The 23,051-nt window shown below is 39.0% G+C and overlaps 2 protein-coding genes and 1 long non-coding RNA gene across 3 annotated transcripts in view; 2 read left to right on the top strand and 1 right to left on the bottom strand.

Moving 5' to 3' along the window:
* Nucleotides 1–3,317: 3,317 nt before the first annotated feature.
* Nucleotides 3,318–23,051, top strand: part of LOC146488633 (T-cell leukemia homeobox protein 1-like) — a 120,690-nt gene continuing 100,956 nt past the window's right edge. The window contains exon 1 of the mRNA XM_085119071.1: nt 3,318–3,605. Coding sequence (XP_084975197.1) covers nt 3,572–3,605 — 34 coding nt within the window. The 5' untranslated portion in view covers nt 3,318–3,571. The remainder of the gene's footprint in view (nt 3,606–23,051) is intronic.
* Nucleotides 7,943–12,661, top strand: LOC146488638 (uncharacterized). Its single transcript, XR_014866503.1, has 3 exons — nt 7,943–8,341; nt 9,578–9,976; nt 11,673–12,661. It is a non-coding gene; the product is annotated as an uncharacterized LOC146488638 (long non-coding RNA).
* On the bottom strand, nt 16,661–18,939 carry LOC146488637 (uncharacterized). Its single transcript, XM_085115592.1, has 3 exons — nt 18,386–18,939; nt 18,078–18,195; nt 16,661–17,031 (listed from the first exon to the last, which is right to left on the bottom strand). Exons 1-3 carry the CDS (start codon nt 18,698–18,700, stop codon nt 16,661–16,663), a joined length of 804 nt encoding a protein of 267 aa, XP_084971718.1. The 5' UTR covers nt 18,701–18,939.

Below are 23,051 nucleotides of genomic sequence, written 5' to 3'. Positions count from 1 at the left end.
TGCTTTCTCACGACCTCAATGCTTAACAAAGACTTGATTAACGTACAGAGACCAAATTTATAGTATTTTCATGACGGTACCTTTATGAAGTATATTAGCAAATCAAAGATATGATGATAAATTATTTGTCGCTGCGCACTAGTCGTTCTACACTGCTTGTTTCATTTTAATTTCAATAAAATATTGTTTACTATTGATTGTTTTATTCCTGCACCTAGTTCTTTTAGATGTTATTTTGGAATGCGGAATAACACCGCAAACTGATCCAGGATCAGACAGACATGGACAACAGGAACAAAATACACAAGAAAAATGAAAAGGATATGTTTATTTATTTTGGGTGCACCAATTAAAAATTATTCCCTGAAATGAAGGGTGAATAATAGAAAAATATTTACCCAGCCGGAATCAAACGATGTTATTAATCCTAAAGCCTTTTATCTCGGAGATTGAAAAGAACAATTGTTTTTGCATGTAGGAACGAAACGACCTCGCTTAACCCATTACACCCCGTGCGACATCCTCAAGCAAAATAAAAAATAAACGGAAAATATGAAATCAGAACACTTCGAAAGGCAGCCAGAACGTGACGCTTTTAGCTTGACAGATTCTTGCACATGAACTCGGGCAGGCCATTTTCGGTTAATGCAAATTTTTATGTTTGCAGTGCTTGGAAAAAGAAAAGTTCTCTAACGCATTTTGTCACATGGAAAAGTGTAAAAAATAATCACTGTTTAGTCACAAATGAATCAGAGGCTACTACGAATAAATAAATAAATAAATAAATAAATAAATAAATAAATAAATAAATAAATAAATAAATAAATAAATAAATAAATAAATAGAAAATTGAATAACAAAAGAGGGGAACCACTTGAATCACGTCTACTTGAAAACGAAGCTGCCGTTATTGAAGCAAGCGTATTTTATTTTGGAACAAGTGAGCAAGTGTTTGTAATGAATTCCGTTGACTATCCCATGATGACACAATGTTTTGCCAAATACCCCCTCTTCCCTATTTTGTCAAGCCTAAATGTGGCCTCGGAAATTACTCCACCATACTCATTTATGGCTGAGAATGGAATTTTCTCATTCTTTTCATCGGCTGTGGGTATTTCCAGGGTTAGTTTACACACAGTATTTTTCTTTGACGCAGGTAAAATTTTCTCAGTAGTCATTAAATAGACTAAGTTTTCTGTTTTAATTTTTTAGAAAAGATAGGATCGTGATATAGCCGACCATTTAAAGCACAGTTAATTTATGTATTTTTTGGTTCTGCGGCAACCTTCCAGGCTTTAATTGTAGGTGAGTCTGGGTGGCGTGGGCTATTGTCAGCAGAGTGGATTGAATAGATTTTGTCGTAAATAAGTGTACCCATGAACTATCAGTTCTCAATATAGCAAATTACATAAGAAAGACATTAAATTTGCCAGGTTGTCCACGCCAGAGTCGTCTAAACGCTTAAGTCCCGAACGGATCAAAGGACTCTATTACATGGTTAGAGATCATTGTGAGTTTACGAAATTGGTAAGTTAATTAGTTAGATGTTATAGAAAACCGCTACCTACTTTCAAAATGATAACTAAAACAACTGCAAGAATAACAACAAAGAATAGAAAGAACATTATGGAATGCGGCTCATGATGCTCAAACATATTGGGACTTAAAAACGAAAATCGAAGAAAGTAACAGGAATCAAAGGTTGCACAATCAAAGTAAAATTTAAGACCATATTATCTCATTAATCCCCCCAGGTGAGCCTATTTAAAAGTTTTAGTCCCATTAAACCGGCTAGGGCAACAACATGGTTTTAAATTGCGTCGTGTCGAAAGTAATTTTCGCGTTTGTTTTGGTTCTGCTTTACTATGCTCCTTTAATTAGTTTGCCAAATTCGCGCCATTTTCTCAACCAAGGAGAACTCATTTGCTCCCACTTCTGATTGGTTCATTGGATTGTTGATATCTTTTGTGATTGGTGAAGTAATTTGACTCTTGTTTTACGACACTCAAAAACCACAGTACACAACTCAAGTATGTTGTGTAGCAATGGTTATTAATCCATCTTCTATCTGGTATTTCCAGTTAGAAAAACGAAGAAAGCAAACTTTTGGGGGAAAATTGGAAAATATTACCCTCTGCCGTATTTGTTTACGTTGTTAGCTCCAAACAACGCTCTAGAAGAAAGCTTGAGTTAAGATAACAACAGCATTTTGTAACTAGTACACCTTTGCTGCGCTGAACGTAGAGTTTGAAAAAGGCCTAATACGGAAAAATCCTGTTAAGTTTGGCAATTGCAAAATGTTGAGAGGAATAGCTGAATGAAAAGCAAATACAGCTTGAGACGCCTGTGAAAGCTACAAAGCTTCCACAAAAAAGAAAAAACAAACAGAGGAACAAACAAGAAACAACAGGAAACAAAAAAGAAACCAACAAAACAAAAAAAAACAACAAGAACAAAAAAAAACAAAACAACAACAACAACAACAACAAAAAACAACAACAACAACAACAACAAAAAAAAAAACAAACAAAAAAAAGATACAGACAAAAAGAATTCAGCAAGAGGGCTATTACTAGAGCATCCAGAAGCCACCCTTTTTGCCAAAAGCAAAAGTCAGATTTATCAAAGGCTATACGGTTTTACCTGGATTCTCTATTTTTCTCTTTAAAATGTTTAAATCTTTTACCTCCGTTTGGAACGCTTTTCATAAAAAATGTTCAATTTTGGGTTGTAACAGTTGTTGATAGGTCGCAGTAGACGAAATGTCCTATTTATAAGTAACTGCTAGAACTTAAATCGCATAGTTTTTTAAAACGTTAAAAGAACAAACTAAAACAAAATAGTGCGACATAAGGAAAATCCTTTTGACTTCTTCATGAATTTATTTATTGAAAAGTCAAAATGTTAATGTCAGAAGGCCTTTTAAGCTGATGGAGTTAAATTGGGTTCCGGCTTAAAAAACAAACTGCAAATAACAAGGGAAAAAATCTCAAGGCGACACACACAGAAAGGAAAAACAAACAAACAAACGAAATACCACAAAATAAAAAAAACTATTCGTAGCCCGCAGGCAGGCCATGTTTGCTTGAACATTTAACGGTTGTAAAGAATAACAATTATCTCAACAGCGTCAGGTTGTTCTCCCATAAATGTTTTGTGATATTAACTCCAGATTTCAATTGTTTTTTAGTTGCATTGGTTCATCAAACAATAAAGTCGAAATTAGAAACAGCGCAGCATTGTTGATTGTGACGCCTAGCAGCGGTTTTGGGTGTTATAATTAATCTTGCTCTAATGACAGACAGTTTTTCGACCAGTACAGAGTGGTCCAGTGTCTTTGCCAAATAATGTCTCGGTTTTAGTTTCTTAAGAACCAACTCCGGTGCACTTTGGTCTCAAAACTGACAAAAGGAGTCTGTTTGGTTATTTGTTACAATTGGGTGTCACTTGGAGTAGCTGCTTTATTCGAAACAAGGAACTGGATGATGGTAAATTTAGTATAGTCTGTACGGTATGACGACATAACGGTGCCGTGAGATGGTGACATTCCTCGATGTAACATTACCATGAAATGGTCGACACTAATGAGAATGGTCTTAACACAGGTAAGTAGTAATATATGTCAACGAGTCTTTGAGTGAGGGAAGACAAGTAATGGGTAAGTTTTAAGGAACGGAACAGATGCCAGCTTTTCACAGAAGGGGGATAACCGACACATGTTTTATTTTTCAAATCGTAGACAGTTTATGAAGAGTGAATTCGCTATTTGTCATCGCTACTCCAACTATCTGTTTGTATAGCGTTAAATTGAAATAGTAGTTCAGGTTTTGGGTGGCGAGAGAGGTTCACCAAGGTCGGCCGTTGCTGATGGTCATGTTGTTACTTTAATTCAGGAGTCAGCTATTGGTGAAATTATTTACAGCAAGGATCTTAACGGTTTATTCTTTGATTGTATACCACAAAAAAACATCCTGTAATACCGGCAAAATATCCATCCCACGTGCTCCATTGATTTCCATTGTAGGCGCTCCTAATGCTTTATTGTTTGGTACTATTCAAAGCTTAGCCAGTCTAACGCCTCTGGCGGACAGAGTCAACAAACGGTTTGGATAAGACATCCAAGTAGCATATATCCAAATCCAAGTAGCATATATTTTATGATGACACAATCACTGAATTTTTTTTTGGTAATCAGACAAGCTTATTTACCAGGACTCTACTGCCATTTAAATAGAATTTAACTAGAGCCTATAGATGTGCCTGAATTAACGTACAAGAGAGATTACTGACTCATTCTGCTAGAAATGCTGCAGACCAGTAACACGCAAGTCATGGCTAGCGGTGCGAGTAACATATCAGGCTACCAAAAGAAAGAATTGAGATACTTGCCCTTTAATGAAACAACATGACATTCGTTAAGTCCGACCTTGTTTGAACTTCTTATAGGTGCCACAAAATATTACGTACAACATTCTGTAAGGCAATTTGGGCGTAAGCAGATAATGCGGCAACGCAATTGCCGTTGCTCCCACGGCATGTCCTTCTACATTTTCGAGAGTGAAATAAAATCTCCAATGTCAATAGAAAATTCCCTTTTCCACACTTAAGAGATGGATCTCTGCATAATAAATTGTTGTTGTTGTTGTTGCATTAGTCAAATCACACTGTTTACATTGGTTGTAGAACTAGCGACCCACTGCTGTCATTCCTTGGAAATCAGTGTGTAAATATTCCACCTTTAGTCGCCACGGAATTATTTCCGTGAGGAAAGTGGTTACATGTAATATGCTTGGAAATGAATTGAACATCCTCCCAATTTTAGTTACTAATACGGGAGATAGACTTTTCACCCAGAGTAACACCTATGGTAGGAAAAAGTCAAAGTAAATCGTTTTGCCACGGTCACAGGAAAATGCATCAAACACAGCCGCTGGTTTATTTGTTTATTTTGTTGATGCTCTCTGATATCATAATCCAAGTAAAACACAACCAAAGCCAAACAACAGAAACCGACAGCTCGATTGAGATATCAATAAATCAATTTTGAAACACAAAATGGTACAAAATTTCATACTATTCGCTGACACACAATGTTAAAGAGATGTTTTTCCTAAAAAAGGAAGTTTATTCCAACCCCAAGTACACAGAGCAAGGAGGGAAAACTTAATAGTCATGTAGGTCTCATTGCTATCTCTTGTCGAAAGCTTAGCATGGACATTCAACAACAGCCAATTTGTGCGACACCGAGAACAGACTTTTAATTTACTTACCTGATTGAAATCTCTGGTTCCTAAAAGGATTTGTTCTATAACCCCAAAGATAAGTATAAGGCATACCGAAATCTTGTCAACTCATGAGACCTGTGCATGGCACATTACCTCCAGGATTATGTACAGGGGGACGAAGGACACGATGAACAAGTGGAAGAACTGGAGGAACTTTCTCGAATTGTGAAGATGGAGCACATTCTTCAGCACTCTCTTCAGTGAGATTTAAATTTTTCTTAACTATTTAGTCCACAACCTTGAACAGTAACAGGATCAAAAGCAGCAAACGTGCAAACCTCTGAACGTCATCTTTATAGTGCAATGTGGCCACCTTGGGTGTATAAAATAGGTTGGCAGCTCGTATTGAAGACGGTGGCCACACATTTCTCGCGGCGTTATGCCTGCCAGTTAAAACGCACTAATCACCAATATTGCTCCCGTTATTGACCAATAGTAAAACAGGATTCTATTGATCCGGTTAAGTGGTCATGTCGTTCCATAAAACCGAACCCCTATAGGAGGTCGAGTGTTGAGTCGTGGTATCAACCAGTCCGATGCTCGGATAGAAGGTCTACCGTCCCTTCTGATTGGAATATCCTCACCTAAAGATATGGGTTACTTGTTATGAAATGCTTTATGAAATTTTTAATCAAATCTAACTCATAAAAGCAGAGTAGGATAAACCATTTAGCAAGTCCAAGAGCTTCATCTGAGGATGTATGTTTGTGAAGATTGTAGATGATTTTTGCTGCTCCACAGTGGAGCCTTTCGATGGATTGAAAAGTATCTGAATCGCTACAGGCAACCCACGTAATTCAGGATCGTCTATCCTCATCTCTACATACGCCTTATGGTCTATAATGATGTTGTAACGTCTATTTAACTGTGGTTCATGGTTATTCGTATGGTTCGTGGTGTTTTTTTCTTTTCCGTAGTTGAATTGATTGAGTAGAATTAACCACAGGATTGTAGCAAAAAAAAAAAAAAAAAAAAGAGAAAACTATAGGTTTGAATTTCTTGACCTTTCTAAGTTGCATGTTTTGATTTACGACAATGTATTGACGTTCGGAAGAAAAAAAACCGTGTATGATGAGACAAAGACATTATTTTCGGTGATCATACAGCATTACATCCCCAATTCTGTCTTGAAATTCGTAATTGAACTATCTTGATCTCACAATGAAGGAAAGAGTACACTGCCAGTTAACAATGATTTCCTGGGCTCAATCAGCATCGATTTCTTTCTACAAAAACGAAGGAGATACATGCACAGACATCTCAGAAATATTTTTCTCAAAGAGATCGCTGGCCGCTTTTTCTGATGTCAAAACAATGTTTCTTCCTTTTGCCTGGAGAAAATACTCGAAAGAACACCCAGATTCTTGATGAAGAAGCCGAAAGTCAAAATAAAAACTTGTGATTGTTAAGTCTAACCTCTTTAATGTTTTACAGTTGCAACAAAAGAACACTGAGCTACAGTACCTTCGAGCGAAGCTTTAACCAGCCAGTAGATGATGTAGAAATGAGATCCTCTTCAAAAGCTCTGATGGCCATCTAAATTTTTGTGTTTGAGTGAATCAAGACTTCGACGAGAATACCAAATTCCCTCATTCTCCATGAGATAGGTCTCCACAATTCACATATAACACTGTGCACATTGTGTGTAGAAAATAACGACCATCTGTTCCTCGGAAATCGATTCTAAAAACCAATTCTAAAAACCACCAACAATTGTCTTTTGTTACAACACAAAGCCATATATAATTTTTGACAACATTACTTAACCGACCTACACAACAACATGCTCAACTAACTCTCAACCTTTAGTGATCATTTCTCCGAGGGAGTAGATTACCTTAAATACTCTACGAACTTTGTCCAAATTACAACCATTCTCTATTGTTAGGTTAATAGTAATAACAACAGTATATCAAGGTGATATTCAATCAACAATTCCTTAAGTATATTTCAGTGTGAACCTGCTGAGGCACTTATACAAACAGAGTTGACCTGAGATCACACAAGAACTGCTTTTGTCGCAATACATATTGAAGTCCTAAACTGAGAAATGCGTAAAAAACTGGTCAGTGAATTCGACCGCTCCTTAAAGCTATTCCTGTAATAGTTTAAACATGTTTTGATAAATATGAACATGACGGTTTGAAGACCTTCTGGAACGACAATAATGTCAGAAAGGTGTCATTATGTTGTCTTTTACTTATATCACTTCTCCCCATTGTAGACAATTGTCCAAGACTTCACTAATTAGAACGTGCATGCATGATCGTAACCATTTCTTTTAATAGTATGTTGTATAAAAATGAACTTCTTAATAATCGGAGGTTCAAATGAATAGACTAAGTCTACCCAGAGTCATCTCTTAAAACATCTCTTAAAACATCATCTAAATAAATGACAACCAAAGCCAAACCGCGGCTGAAAGATCTTGATTGACATATTAATAATTAAACTCAATAAAGCCCAAAATCGTCAAACACTTCACCGCCACTTTCCATTGACTCATGATCTTAAAGAGATTTTCTCTCCGGAAAAGATTATCTGAATGAAGAGGCCAGTTGTGATATTCTTCAATGATAAGAGTACACCTACCAATCACCGTCTACTTACATACACGGTGATTGGTAGGTTGTAAAGTTGTTGACAGGCACAACCACACAAAGAATCGGCGGCCATTGTGCTCTAAAAGAGCTGTTTTTCAAAAGAAGAGACCCTGTTTCACACGCCTAAGGTAACCACATTATGCTAAAAAGATGGCGTCGAGAGGTGGCACTTTTTCGTCTTTACATCATGTTCCAATTTTTCGAACAAGCAGCTCGTTCTCAATCAAGCGAATATTAGAAAATGTGCACCATCTTCAAGTAGCAGTTCATCAGCTGAGAGTTGCGCTAGCGCTCACCCGCTTGTTCCCCGTGTAGCTCGTCCCATTGTACATAATCCTGGAGATAATGTGGCATGCACTGGACTTATGAATCGCCACGATTTCGGTTTGATGTCATATGCTCATCATTGGGGCTATGGAAAATTTCCTGTTAGGAACCAGAGATTTCATTTAGGTACGTGAATTTAAAATTAATTAGTTTCACGTATCTTACAAGGTTGTTGTTCTTTGATGTCCATTTCATGCCTTCGGCAACACACAGCAACGAGAACTAAGTGGCTATCTACTTTTCCTTTTTTGCTTTGTGCGCTTGCGGCAAGAATAAACTGACTACTATTAGTTTGGTGTTCGGATTGATTTTGAACTGTTAAGAAGGAAAAATAGCAGTTAAAGCTCAAATTCAGACAGATACCAAAGATATATCCGTCTCTTTAACGACGTTTGAATGTAGTAGTTCTTCAAACGAAACTAATAACATTTCAACACATTCCTGACTAACAAACAATGATTCAGTTGTTTTCTCGAGAAAGAGATTGGAAACTACACCGAGCTTCAAAAGCTGCAAGAGATTAAAATTCAGTTGCGAAAGAAACATTATTTTCAGCAATGGTTCTGGGATCCTTCCCTGCGACAAATTAATTTTACAAAATAGGGAATAAAATTGCTTGAGTGAACTTCGATTGGTTGAAAACAAAGTAGGGATGCGATTTTTGTCTTCCACTTGCTAGAAGACAGCCGTTATTTGTAATGGTTAAACTTTATTCTCTTATACCAAAGACTGAGATTTTTAAAGACACTGTTTTAGTTGACTAAGTCTTAGAAGTTAAGAGCTGATCACACTGTGTCTCGTTGACTGATATTGATCCATAATACCTCACTTTTCCATTTTACATATTGTTTACGACCTCTTACGCTCCAAATACAATGTATTTCAACCAGTCGCTAAGTTTATCTTAGAAGCTAGTAATTCAAAGTGAAAGAAATAAGGGTTAGTTTGAGATGAGAGTTAAATATGGAGTGGTCTTATCTCAAAGGAATTGTAGACCGGCCATGAAATGAACCGAACTTTAGACTTAACTTTGATCTTCTTCGAAAGATTACAATTCAACTTACGAAACTCTGTCGGTGATATCTTTCTACCGAGAAGAAACACGAAAGCAGTTGAAGCAGTAGTGTCATTTTCACGTGGAGTTGTTGTACTTCACATCTTGCTCATTCTGTTAACAACCTGAAAGGCATTTATTTAAATGTCAACTTTCCATGTGTTATCAACAGACTAGCATAGAAAAGGCGACGCCAATTGGTTTTGCCCCTTCAACTTGTTAAAAAACGTATCAGAACTCTCCATCAATCCGACAGTTTTGATAAAATTATTCGATTCATCTCATAAGTTTATTGTTTTCTTTCTTAGGAATCTTTCCAAAGAAGAAAAGGAGTCCTATGCGAAAGAAGAAGCTACGTCCACTGTTTTCACCGCATCAAATTCAAATCTTGGAGAACGAATTCGCCAAACAGCGGTACGTGACGGAGGACAAGAGAGCTGATTTTGCTCAGTTAGAGGTAAGCCTTGCAGAAAGTCGGCGAACAAAGTGGAAAAAGGAAACAAAATATGAAGCGAGCGCATCCTCAAGCCGCTCCCATGAAGAAATGGAACATGTCTTATTCGCAATGCACAGCACGAACCCTTTTTGCCAGAACATTTGTGTTGAGTCGCTTGTTAATCCGTTCAGGGTTTTGCCACAACATTGTGCTGTGCCGGTGTTTTCGACCACCAAATTTAAAGATGCTTTCGCTTTATAGATTGGCTTAGGCCTGGGGCAAACGTCGAATCTTAGTCGAACTTAATTCGTCGAACCTATTAATTTTGAAATAGGCGAATGAATGGTGCGACGTTTGCCGCAGTTAAGTTCGACACAAATTAATTGGTTCGACACCAGCATAAGTTCGACTTGCCAAGTCGGATAATGCGACAGTGGTTCGGCGTTACAGCAAACGCCGTTCTAAACACGCGCTGAACTCAATTCATAAATCATGCAAATTAAAAAATAATTGATTCAAATGTGATGGAACTGCGCGAAGACAATTCCGCGACCAGAAATGGCGAGCTTTCGAAAGTCATTGCTGACATCGCACAGCGTGATGGAGATGTGTTTTTCGTGTTTCATGAACGCTAAATATAAATGATTGAAATGCGAATTGCCTATTTGCAATAAATGCTCAGTGTTTGAGTCTTCTTTTTCTATTTTTCGCAATTAATTTCCAAAGAAAAGCCCGACGAGCACTGTATTTCGGCATTTTGCTAGCAAGTCCTAGCAGTAACTAGCCGCGCATCGAGTGAATAGGGACCTAACGAATGCAAGACGGTAACGCTAACGCAAACTTCATTTGAAAGTATAACTTTATTTCATTTGTGCTACTTCGCGATTATTTTAGCTCATTCAACTTGCACACAAACCACAAACTACCCAGCAACCAAATTGGTAGGAGCACCGTTCAAGTTAAGGAAGAGAATGAAAAATTCATTCCCGTGGGTTCACATTCTCCGCAAAACCTTGAATTTGGTCATTTCACGTTGTTGTTTTGCAGAGGACGACAAAGAAATGTACCAAAATTTAAAACGCACGTGCAGAGCGATTGTTTTTGCTCATTAAGCCTTTTGTGTTGTGGCTTTGTCGTCGCCGTCGCCGTCGCCGAGGTGTTTTCGTAAGGTCCCTAATAGCACGGGGACACGTGCTTATTCCCGTGTTTCACGAAGTGCAACTTGTGAATTAAGGCTGGTTTCCATATGATCGCGGATCGCAGATCGCAAATCGCAGATCGCAAACAATCGCAATTGATCGCAGACGATCGCAGGAGATAGAACATGGTTCTATCTTCTGCGATCGTCTGCGACCACAATCGCAGGATCGCAGACGATCGCAGAAGTAGTTTCCATATGATCGCAGACGATCGCAGACCTTATTGCGATCTGCGATCTGCGATCCGCGATCATATGGAAACCAGCCTTTAGATAGAACATGGTTCTATCTTCTGCGATCGTCTGCGATCACGATCGCAGGATCGCAGACGATCGCAGACCTTATTGCGATCTGCGATCATATGGAAACCAGCCTTTATTGCGATCTGCGATCCGCGATCATATGGAAACCAGCCTTAAAGGCTGGTTTCCATATGATCGCGGATCGCAGATCGCAGATCGCAATAAGGTCTGCGATCGTCTGCGATCATATGGAAACTACTTCTGCGATCGTCTGCGATCCTGCGATCACGATCGCAGACGATCGCAGAAGATAGAACCATGTTCTATCTATAGGCTGGTTTCCATATGATCGCAGACGATCGCAGAACTTATTGCGATCTGCGATCCGCGATCATATGGAAACCAGCCTTTAGGGTTTACGCAGGTTCGACGTTTGCTACCACACTGGAATTAAGTCGACTCTTTGTCGAACCTATTTTTAATAAATTCGACGCGACTTAGATTCGACGTTTGCCCTAGGCCTTAGTTTAAGACGACTGTCGTATGCTGTATTTTTACGGATACATATATGCATATACTGCCAAGTTCAGATTGAGTTATTAGTTCTTCTACATTTCTATTAGTGGAAGATTTTTTTATATCCTATCCACACTTAACCTAAAAGAGTAGAATTTGTTGATTGTTTCAGTTCTGATTATGTACATTATAATCTGTTCTGCTATTAATTCATATTTATCACTAAGGTCGGTGCAATTTATTGCCCATCGCTTGTGTCAGAAGTTCGTCTACGTTCCCAGAGTGGTTGATCAGGGAAATTTTGACTCCCCAGCTACACAATAGGCATAAGAGTATAGACTATAGCTTCTTTCTGATTTTGTGCACTATTATCTGTTCTCTTACTTCATACTTATCGCTGAGGGTTGTACAATAATGACTCAAATTCACAAATTCAACCGATTGCTCCCAGCGTGTGTTATGTCCAATTCCTCACCGAATATCTTGCAATGTATGTTTTAAACAAAACGCCAGTTTATTTATCTTTCAAAATACTTTTTCTACTATAAACTCAATGCATTGATCGCAACTTAAAGGGAACTCTTTCTCAACAGACGAGAGTTAGTGCAATGTTCCTGTCAAATTGATTATTGTTCATGCGGACGGCAAAGGTCGGTCTTTGATATTTGTTTCTCTTACGTGCAAATCTTTATTATACTGAGGATTATATTAGAAAAATGTTTCACACCTGCATATATCTATTCGTGTATTCAATACAAATTGACAGTCTTCTAGTTCTATGATCAGCTTTGTTACAGGGCGAATTAAGCGGTCAGGAAAAGCTTTTAAACGGGTGTCAAGGGTTTTCACACTTTATGAAATCCTAAGATAAGTTCACCTAAGAAGAATCCAGTGGTGTATAGTTCAGTAAGTTATGCTTTCGTATATAATTGGAAGCTATCATTGTGGTCATACTCATAGATGTTGAGGCATGAAAATAAAACTCTTTGTTATTTGTTACTGACTATGGATTGTCTTCACGCGGTTTGGGTCAAATATCCACGGATGTCTCGAATTTGCCATGAACTCGATTACTTCTTCCAAAGGTGGAGAGAGCTTTGTGCTATAAATGGACCTGTTTGTTTGCCTGTTTGCACGAAATTAAATGCAAATGTGTTTAGTGGAATTGTGGGTGTTACAAGTTCTACATCTTAAATTCACGATTTGAGACAATCACCAATTCCTTAGCTCCCTAGACTTGCTTACAAGTCGAGCTTAGAGAGCGCGAAGTGCGATCGTCAGAGCTCGAGCGAGCGAGCGCGGAGCGCGAGCGAGCGAGAGCTCGACTTGTTTCTCTTGCTGGAAATCGAATCAAGTGATGTCATTTTGGCGCGAACTTTTCAGGGTGCGAAGTTGTCAAACTGTCAACTCAATGCATTCTTGTCATTTCAGTCATTTCAACGCATCTTTGGAAACGCCGACAATTGCATTAGAAAACTTTCTCAATGCGTTTCAAAACGTTGGGAATGTTTCCGAACGAAACCGAAATACGTTGAAAATCATATAAAAATTGGGCCAACGCATTTGCAAAACATTTTCAAACGTTGACAACGCATTTCAGGATTTGAACAGTGAAAGGACAAGTCATTTTCTTTATCAGCCCCGCGAAACAACTGTATCGTACTACACACTGTTCATGCGAAGATTTTGTGTACATTTTGATGACTGCAGAAATTATGTCGATTCGCTTCGCGAAGATTTTTAAAATGCTTTACTTCGAATGTGCGAGTAATAATAATAATAATACCGGCTACTGCTAGCGCTGCTACTGCAATAATAAATTTTAAAATGAAAGGAAAGCACTACACAGCATGACATGCAGGGTGCTGTCTTGACGGAAAAACCTGGAAAACAACATAAAATGTATCGGCTCTAATGGGTTTCCTATTATATACCGAACGAAATTCGGCCGTTAACTCGTTTGGGATAACGGCCGAATCCGTATCAGTATATAACAACCGAACAAGTTAACGGCTGAAAAATGCTTGCTATATACCGAACAAGGTTGAGGCTAATCTCGTTATTATCAAGACACTCATTAAAAATTGCAGCATATAACTCGGTCAGTATAAGCCACAAAATACCGATCGATCGCCTCTTGATGTTGATGTCCGTTTAACCGGAACCAAGCAAACGGACACAACCTCTTTTCTTTCGCCGTGACGTAGAAAATCGAAAACGAATGGGGCCACCTCAAAGGTGGGAATCCCGAATCATCGAGTTGGACTTCGAGTTAGACTTCGAGTTAGAATCGGAGTTGTACTACTATAAAAATACAAAAAGCAAAATATTTCGTTAGTTTTTTACTACTATAAAATTACAAAAAGCAAAACAAATTTCGTTATTCTTTTACTACTATAAAAATGCAAAAGGAAAATACTTCGTTATTTTCGCGCTCTCGAAGGGCTCCCAAATGAAATCGGACCCCCCCCCCCCCCACCTTTCCCCCTTCTTTCCCAAGCTAAGGATGGCATGTATACGATTTTGTTTTTCGCAAAATGTAGATTCTAAGCATGGTCTATACGAAACCGAAAATGGTGTACAACAAAAGAAAACAGTTTCGATCTGTTCAATTTAAAAATATTAACGAATTTTCAATAAAAAATATCCCTACCTGACCTCCCTTGTCTGTTGTCCTTTCTCATATGTGGTTTGTGGAGCAATTGAGCGCGATTTCAGTGAGTTTTGGTTCCATTGATTTTCTCTCTTGTATGGCGATAAAATTTAAGTGTTGTCTTCATTTCATCATCGATCTAAACAGTCTTTTGGGAAATACTGAATAAACAAATAACGTTTTGTCGTTGGATTTATCTGTCCGTATCTTTATATGCTTAGACGGTCGAGTGGCTTAGTATTAAACTACAGTAGGTCAGATTTTTAGTTACCCGAAAGATATAGCCTGGCGGTTAGTTGTCTTTTCCGTGCATTTATAATTTTGAATTTTCTGCGTGGCTCTCATCCATACACTTTCAATAGCTCCCACCAGTTCAAAACTTAACACGTGCGAGTGAAACATTCATTTTGCGGGGGCTATACATAGAGAAACTCGACAGTTCGCCAGTCAAATAGACTGACAAGTTTTATTTAGGCGGCTCAGCGGCTCGCCAGTCGAATTGAGTTTGTTGATACAACTAAGAACGTGATTGAACAAAGCGTCTGATTATTACGCGTCTGTTGAAATAAAACAAGCGCTGGTGGTCCCCTGTGAGAAAACGATCGTCGCACGAAGGGAAGAAAGAGACGTAAGCGATTTTACGAATGATTTTTTCCGATTGATAACGGAAATCGGTAAAAATCGATAAATTGATTTCGTGTGTCAAATCGATATTATTGATTTTTCATGAAGTCCAACTCGAAGTCCAACTCGAGGTCTAACTCGAACTCGAACTCGGATCCAAACTCGATGATTCCTTACTCCCCAATCAATCGGGCGATGGAAAGTAAAAATCGGAAAACGAAAACGAGTGTACATACACTTTAGAGAATTGAAGAGAAGAAAGACAAAAACTTAAGTGAAGCTTAAGAAACTTAAAAGAGGAAACTAAAGTGAAAACCAATTTTCTTTTACCTGTATTCCTTGGTTTTCCGAAGATTTTACTAAACTTCGTACAGAGACGTTCATTCTTCATTCTTAATCCAATAAGCGAGGGCCAAGATAGATATTTCAGCTTTTAAAAAGTGTTCTTGGAGAATTAACCGAGACCACGTTTATTGTAGGGTTGTTGCTAAGCAACGGGAAGTGAGTGAACGCTATGTGAAAGTATAACAACAAGCAACATGTGCCAAGAAGGGGAGAGGGAACAAGTAACCGTACCTTTTCAAAGCGAGGGAAAACGTACAATCCGAACAAAGCGCGGGAGACAGGTATCCGTTACTAGGCAAGGGATAGTCATTCAAGTAAATCAAAGCGCGGGAAATCATGTCTATGGGTAGCGAGCGCGAAGGGAAAAGAAGGGAACCATTGAAAAGCGCAGGAAAATGTGACACTAAGGTATTACGCATGAGAAATCACGCAACGGGTGTCGCGCACAAGAAGCTGGTAAAACCGGTGCAAAGCAGAAGAAATCTTCTAATCGGTGTGCCGTAGAGAAATATGCATCAAGTCGATAAGGCGAGAAATTATGCCAAATTTTCATCTATTTCGTTGTTTTTTCTTAGGGAACTCGAAAACGGATTCCAAATCCAAGAAATCCGTCACTGGAAAGGATTTGGTTGATAACTGAATCCCGGCGGATATCTCCGAATTAAGATTTATTGAAATGCGATTTTCTTTGGGGTAGGGAACAGTGTGGAGGGGCCCTAAAAGATCATCTACTAGTTATATTCATTTCTGACATTTATTGACAAATATCAACGAATGTTTGGTTTTATCAACAGAGTTAATGACTAAAGGCTAGCGATTCGAGTACTGATGATCGGTAGCTTTTCGATCAGAGGGAATCGCTCTGACACTGAAAGGACCAATACTCGAAGCATCAGCACTCCAAGCTCTTTACGGTGGCCAAACATTATCTTTATATATCAACACTATTGATAAAACCAACATTAATATTCCCAATATTCCCAATATTACCAATATTAATATTCTAATCCCACCGACGCAGCCATGCATTTACTTTACAGAAACCAAACCCCTTATGGCAAATATCAACTTTCTCAGCGTGTTTCTCTCACTCTTACTCACATTCATGTTGATACTGTAATATAGTCATTTCGCCTTCCTCCAAACCGGTATTAGTATAAACATTTTGCCATATGAATGACACCGTCGTTCATGGTGCGAAGTGACTTCAGTCCAGTGTAGTCGGACTACACTGGACTGCAGTTACTTCGCTGGACTACAGTCACTTCGTGATTGCTCATCACGCTGTGATTTCTACGCTCTGGTGGGTGTAAAAATGAAACAAAGGCATAAAATAACTGAAGCTATAGGAAAAAGGTGCAACACTGTTCCTTCGTTCATTCTTTTGCACGGTAGCGAAGCGTTCCAACTTTTGGCGTGGGTGGTAACTCATACACATAAAACCCGTCCACACATTTTCTCACACGAATCTGAACTCTATTGTAACAGCACTGATCGAATCCATGAAAGCACACTTCTCTTGAAACGATGCCTTTTTTTAGTGACGGAAGTGCGCCATTAAGCCAGCCCGGTCTGAAAGTCAAACATCTGCGACGCGGTATGCAACTGTCAATCATTCTCGTGTATAAGCTGGACTGGAATCGGTACCAGCCCTTCTTGAGGGAGTTGTCCGTTTTCCTGCCTTCCCCATAGGAGTAGTGCCGATCAGGATCGCTCAGCACGCTGAAGTTTCTACACTCTGGTGGTTCTAAAATGAAACAAAGGAACAAAATGTACTGAAGCTGTAGGGAAATATGGGAAGACTGTAAAATAATCGCGTGAAAAACAGTGAAATTAAAAAGATCTCCGTCAGTCCTTTAAAGAGTCTACTTAACAGTTAGTTTCGTTTTTCCGGCGAAACTCTGAACAGAAACTAAAAATACGTTTTCGCAGCATGAAATTCTCCTTGAAAACCAAGATTAGAGAAAGTTATTAACTGTTTTTTAGTTAAACCATATTCATTTTTTTGTGGACTGGCTGAACGTAGAAGCTGAAGACAGAAGAGTGGCTTCGGGTTTAAGGCACTAGCCCCCCCCCCCGGGGGGGAGGGGGAAGGGTTCTTTAAAAAGTTCTCACAGACTAGGCGGCTCCTCCCTGAGATACAAGCCCTTACACGGGACGTTTACGTACAGTTTTTAACAGAAAAGGTATATAACCACTTTCACATCTTTTCAATTATGTAGAAACAATGGATCCCTCTGCAGTCAGTATACCGTTGAATATATTTTTTGAGGACTCTTTTAAATACCTAAGGGACGGTTTCTCACACCTCTTTTAACTCCAGCTTTCGGAATGCCTACCCTTTTATATGCTCGGCCGCAAGCCTGAAAAAAGTAGACTTCTCGGGGAGATCCTCCCCGTACGTTTAGTTTTGTAAAAGGAGGTTCCCGTGTTCAAATTCATTCTCCTCTATTAACCATTAGCAGTTAACAGAACCTCACAACTCCTCCGCGTTTCAAAATTAACTTCTTGACTGTCGGACGTCCTTATTCTTTCGAAGCTTTCGACGTTCGTCGAGTGGAACGTGTGTGCCTTTATTCAATTTTCCGAAAACCTGCACGTTGGTTGACCGACCACACCAAATTGATCTCAGATAAATTTCTGAAAAAGGTGCAAAGTTTCAGCGACGTCTGTTTAACCCTACCCTTTCACTTTCTCCCCACTAGGGTCTAGATAGGGTAAAATTCTGAGTGGCTGCCTTGGTACTGGTCGAACGTACTATCTGTGGCGACAATGTTAAGGTTTCGTAATTACCTATTCCACAGCAATTCCCGAGATATCCCGGATGGCAGTTGCACTTGTATGTTCCATCTCGGAACGAGATCGCTGAACATGTTCCATTGTTCAGACAAGGCTCGCTGAAACATGGATTCTGCGTGAAAGAAAACAAAATGTTCACAATCATGTATCCTTGAACTTCCTGTCGAGCATCCCAAAGATTGGAAATATTTATCAATTTTACTTACTTAAAAAATATTCATTTTGTAAGAGGGCAGAAATTAAAACTAGCAAATGAGTGGCAACAATGAAGATTGTCATCACCAGAAATTCGAATTACAAACCTGAATGTAGAAATGGCGAGATTGGCTGTTTGAAGTAAGTCTCTGAGGGTTGCTGTATCTGGTTGATGCAAGAAGTTCACACCAGAATTTCCCTTCACTGTTCGCAACGACCGCCAAGTTGAACGAAACACAAAGAGTTTGTTGAAGGCATGTGAAGCTGCAGTCCAAGATGTCATCGACAAAAGTCGTTTTCAGCCGTGTAACGTTCAGATAAAGAGAGTCGTCAGACTGGACTCGAACTTGAACGAATTGATTGGAGAGCCTCAGTGCTTTTACAAGGTAAATAAACAGAGGGAACGCTGCTAGAAATTTCATTGCCTCTTCCACTTTCTGGTGCACTCTTTCGAGATGTAGGCTAAGTGGACTTTTTTATGTGATTTTATATTGTCGGTATAAAACATTTATAATGCTCGTAAGACTTCCTCTATAACCATGAAATTGTTATTTATTATTGGTGATGCCAGTAATAACGTTTGGATAATTCTGATTGGCTATCTTAGCCATACGCATCAACTCTTTGAAGTTGTTTTCATGAAGCCATTAAATAGAACGTCGAAATCAGGACTTGAAAAGATGTCAATGTTTGAAATATAGATAACTTTTTATAGAATGTCACACATTTGAACACAATATAAAACCATCCAAACATGTTCTAGATGCATTTGTATTCAATAGATTTTCTAGTGATATAGGTCATTTGTGTGTGGTAGTGAATAATCTAAAACTAAAAAAACATCCTATCCAGGTGTTTCGGTCCTAAACGAAGAAAATCGGTCTTCTTCCTTCCGTCCTCTCTTTTTTCTTTCTCTGCATGCAGTGCTATACCAGTAATACTATGAAAGAGCTAATATTACTGAAATAGTTTTGCCCGTAATATTTTTAGACTGAGGAGATGATCTCATTCTTTCAGCCTCTGTTTTAGTTCGGTTTCAAAAGCAACAACGGGAACTTTGTTTTTCCAATATCACCCAGCCATGTGAACAACATCTTTTGTTTCATACCAATTAAAAGGTGACAGGAAATTTCCTTCCATGCAAACTTGTTTGTGAAACTCCTAAATCAAATTATATGCCACCGTCAATACTATGTAACAGGTTTTTTGTTCAAGGAAAAAAAAGCGAAAAAAACAATTTACTAGTTCTCAAGTTTGCGATAAAAATTACATAACTTTATGTTTACTCTTTCTCAGATGTAAATTAAATCTATTGTTAATTAAAATGGCGCGAGTCTACATTCTGGTTGTTGCTGTACATGTTTCAGTGAGTAATTAACGTATTGTTAAAAGCTGCCGGCAGTCGGCAGTAGGTAGGTGTTTAGCTTACAAGAGAAAGGACTAGTTAATCTTGTAATAAAGAGCAACCTCTGGCGTGGTTTTGCAAAATGTTCCAACAGTGACAGGTACTGGAAAATTTGTTACGCAGTTATTGAGCTTCTTCTCAGCCAAAAGTTATTTCTTCTCTTTCTCCTCCTATCCTTCGTCCTAAAATAGTATAATTTATAATTTATTCAACGACAAGACATTTTACATTATTAATAACCGTAATGGGAAAAACAGGCAATGTTAAAAAGGTTGGTTGCCTGGCAAAAAATCAAATCCCTTGTACTATTCCCTCTGAGATGGCGATTTGTAGTTTCTTTGATTGCTTTTAAAGTGATTCATTGGGATGTAGTTGTGTTAAGAGATTATCAATTCCCGGTTTCAATGCGAGTATTCTTCACTTCTGTGATAGTAAAGAGAGAAATCAGATACTGGTCGTTGTTATAATTTTTTATAAAACCTCCGCAGATCAACGACCAAATTTGATCAAGGTGTAATTTAAACCAAGGCAGTAAGACTAAGATGATATAAACTCTAAGGGTCAGTTATTAAAAGACAGTTTAGACGGTGTTTAAAAAAACCACGTTCTAAGCCATTTTCGATTTTGTAAACAGCCATATCTAATAAACAATGGCGAGTTTACGCAACAGGACGGCTGATGTGGTGGGACGACAAATTGCGCTTGTGTGACCAACGTGACGGCCAAGTATTCATGATTATGGATTGGAACATTCACACAGCTCGTGGTTCTCAGGTTGTCAAAGACGAAAGAATACCAGTTTTAGTCCAAAATCGCCTAAATATGTGAAGGTACTAAAATGTCACGTTGGTCACACAGCGATATTTCACCGTCCTCCTCTCTCCGAGTCGTCCTGTTGCGTACCGTATTTACTCGAATAAGCGCCGTGGCGCTTATTTAATTTTTCGTGTCTCCTCTGCGGCGCTTATTCGAGGGCGGCGCCTATTCGAGGGCGGCGCTTATTTAAAAGGCTCATACCACAAAGACAAAACATTTTGATTGTAGAAATTAATTTACTTAATGAGTACAGCAAACGCTGACAATCTCCTTACTGCAACAGTTACAGGGAAGAGAAAGAGGGAGGTTGGGTTTGTCGTACCGGCAAAGTTTACAGTCTTCACGCAGAAACTGAAAAACACGCACATTTTGAAGAGAGAACTAAATGAACGAGTATCAAGATATACTCACTTCGAAATGAAAAACATCACTACTGATGAAAATAAATTCCCATTGCTGGCTTAGACTTGCGTTGCAGGGATTACAGTGTATTTTTATTATTTTATGGAAATACTCGAATAAGCACCGCACCGGAGCTGCGGCGCTTATTCGGGGGCGGCGCTTATTAACCAGTCCGCTCCGTGTGCGGTGCTTAATTAAGGGCGGCGCTTATTCGAGTAAATACGGTAAGCTCACTATTGTCTGTTGCTGTCGGTAACAAGAAGGCACGCATCCCCCCCCGGGGGGGGGGGGTACTCCCCTATATGGGCTATACGGGGACGTGCCGCTGGATATGGTATGGTTTTTGGCGTCTCTGCCCTGAACAGGGTATATAATTTCAAACGAGTCTGCCCTGGATCCGTCCTAGACAGGGTATGGTTGCAAGACTGTCGTCTTGTATTTGGCAATCCGAAATCAGAGACGTTAGTCTGTATTTATTTTAGTGAACAATGCTTCACGTCAATTGAGTTTCCACTTAAGGTTCACCGCTGTTAATGCGAAATTTTGGGATTTTTCGTGATCACTTCTAGGAAGTGTGTTATTTTATCTCTTGTGATTGGTATTCGCGTTTCAATGCGTGGAACATCACGTCCGGTAAGTGACAGAGGGCCTTTAAATGTTATTACTATTGCCAATAAACACTTGTGTAACACAAGAGATATTGTCCTTTGTCCTAAATAGGGTCTTAAAATGAGGAGTCTGTCCTACACAGGGTTAATTAAGGTTATTTTCGTCCTAAACAGGGTCAGGGTTTTAAACCCCCAGCGGCACCCCTATACCCAAACATGGGTCAAGTGCCCCCCCCCCCCCCCCCCCCCCGGGGGCGCGCATCCCAGACTAGAAACTATTTATCTACGTTATGAACAGATTTCGAGGCCCAAAGATTGTCTCAGGCCCAAGTTAGACTCTGTTTAAATAACTGGCCTTAAATGGCCGTTTTAATTGTCTTCTCCAAAGCTTGCAAACGTATTGGGCTCTAGTTAACACATGGTTCAAATTGCGCAAGATGAAGAAATGAACCACATCGCCAGAAAGATCACTCAAAAATTAAGGGGTGTTAAAATGATGTCGGTACGAGTTCAATCCGGTTCCTTCTTGTAGGTCTAGATCTGTATTCGTTTACGTGATACAAGCACAAAATCTCATACCAGAGAGAGCCATACAGATGAGAGCTCATCCTGGTCACTGTTCCGGAGCACTAAAGCAGTTTTGCATTCCGGTAAGAAAATTCATTTAAGGTGTCTCTATACCATTTCTTCAGTTTTAGCTGGTAGTGATATATAATTTTCTTGATGTTCTGGTTCTTTCATCTCTGTGAAAATATCAGGGTTCAAACATAGTTTCGAGTGCCTAAATCCTTATCCTTTGTCAAAAACACCGTTACAACTGGTAAGCCCCGTTTCCATGGCAACCAGCGGATGATACATCTGTTGATTCCTTCCCCTGTAGCTAGTTTCAAAACAGGTTTGTCCGAATTTCGCGCAGTAAAATTTCTCTATTTTTTTTGTGTAAAGAAAAGAGAAACTCCAAAGTATCTCCTTGCAAAGTCAAAACAAATTCTGTTCATACGTTTGGCCAATTTCTGCAATTTTCTTTTTTGCCATTTATTGCAGTTGTCCATGTATGATTTTCCCTAAGATATTCTGGAGTACAAATACCAGCTAAATCCTTGAACCAATTTTCAGAAACATTCACCATGGAAAACTAGTCAAAATAGTCTTACTTTTGAGGCTAAAACTGGCCTTGTTTCGCGTGCCAGCATAATGAAAATTCACGTATCGCCATTTTAGTACCCAGTCGCCGCGCGCCAAACAACTGTATGGAGTCACCTTAAATGAAGTACGTTCTTTCTGGCATGAAATCATTCTAGCAGGAGACTGGAACAAATCGATATTATTGATTTTTCATGAAGTTCAACTCGAAGTGTAACTCGAAGTCTAACTCGAAGTCCAACTAGAAGTCCAACTCGAGGTCTAACTCGAACTCGAACTCGGATCCAAACTCGATGATTCCTTACTCCCCTCAAAGGTCAAGCTTTTTTCCCGATCATCCCGTAGGCGCCGATAAAAACACGTCCTTTCCACAACAGTGACTTTCGAATACTTTGCGCT

Source organism: Pavona decussata, unplaced genomic scaffold (assembly GCF_977016875.1).
Source record: "Pavona decussata unplaced genomic scaffold, jaPavDecu1.1 SCAFFOLD_9, whole genome shotgun sequence".
Classification (NCBI taxonomy): domain Eukaryota; kingdom Metazoa; phylum Cnidaria; class Anthozoa; order Scleractinia; family Agariciidae; genus Pavona; species Pavona decussata.
Note: the sequence above shows the minus strand (reverse complement) of the source record. Positions and strands in the feature narration are given on the sequence as shown.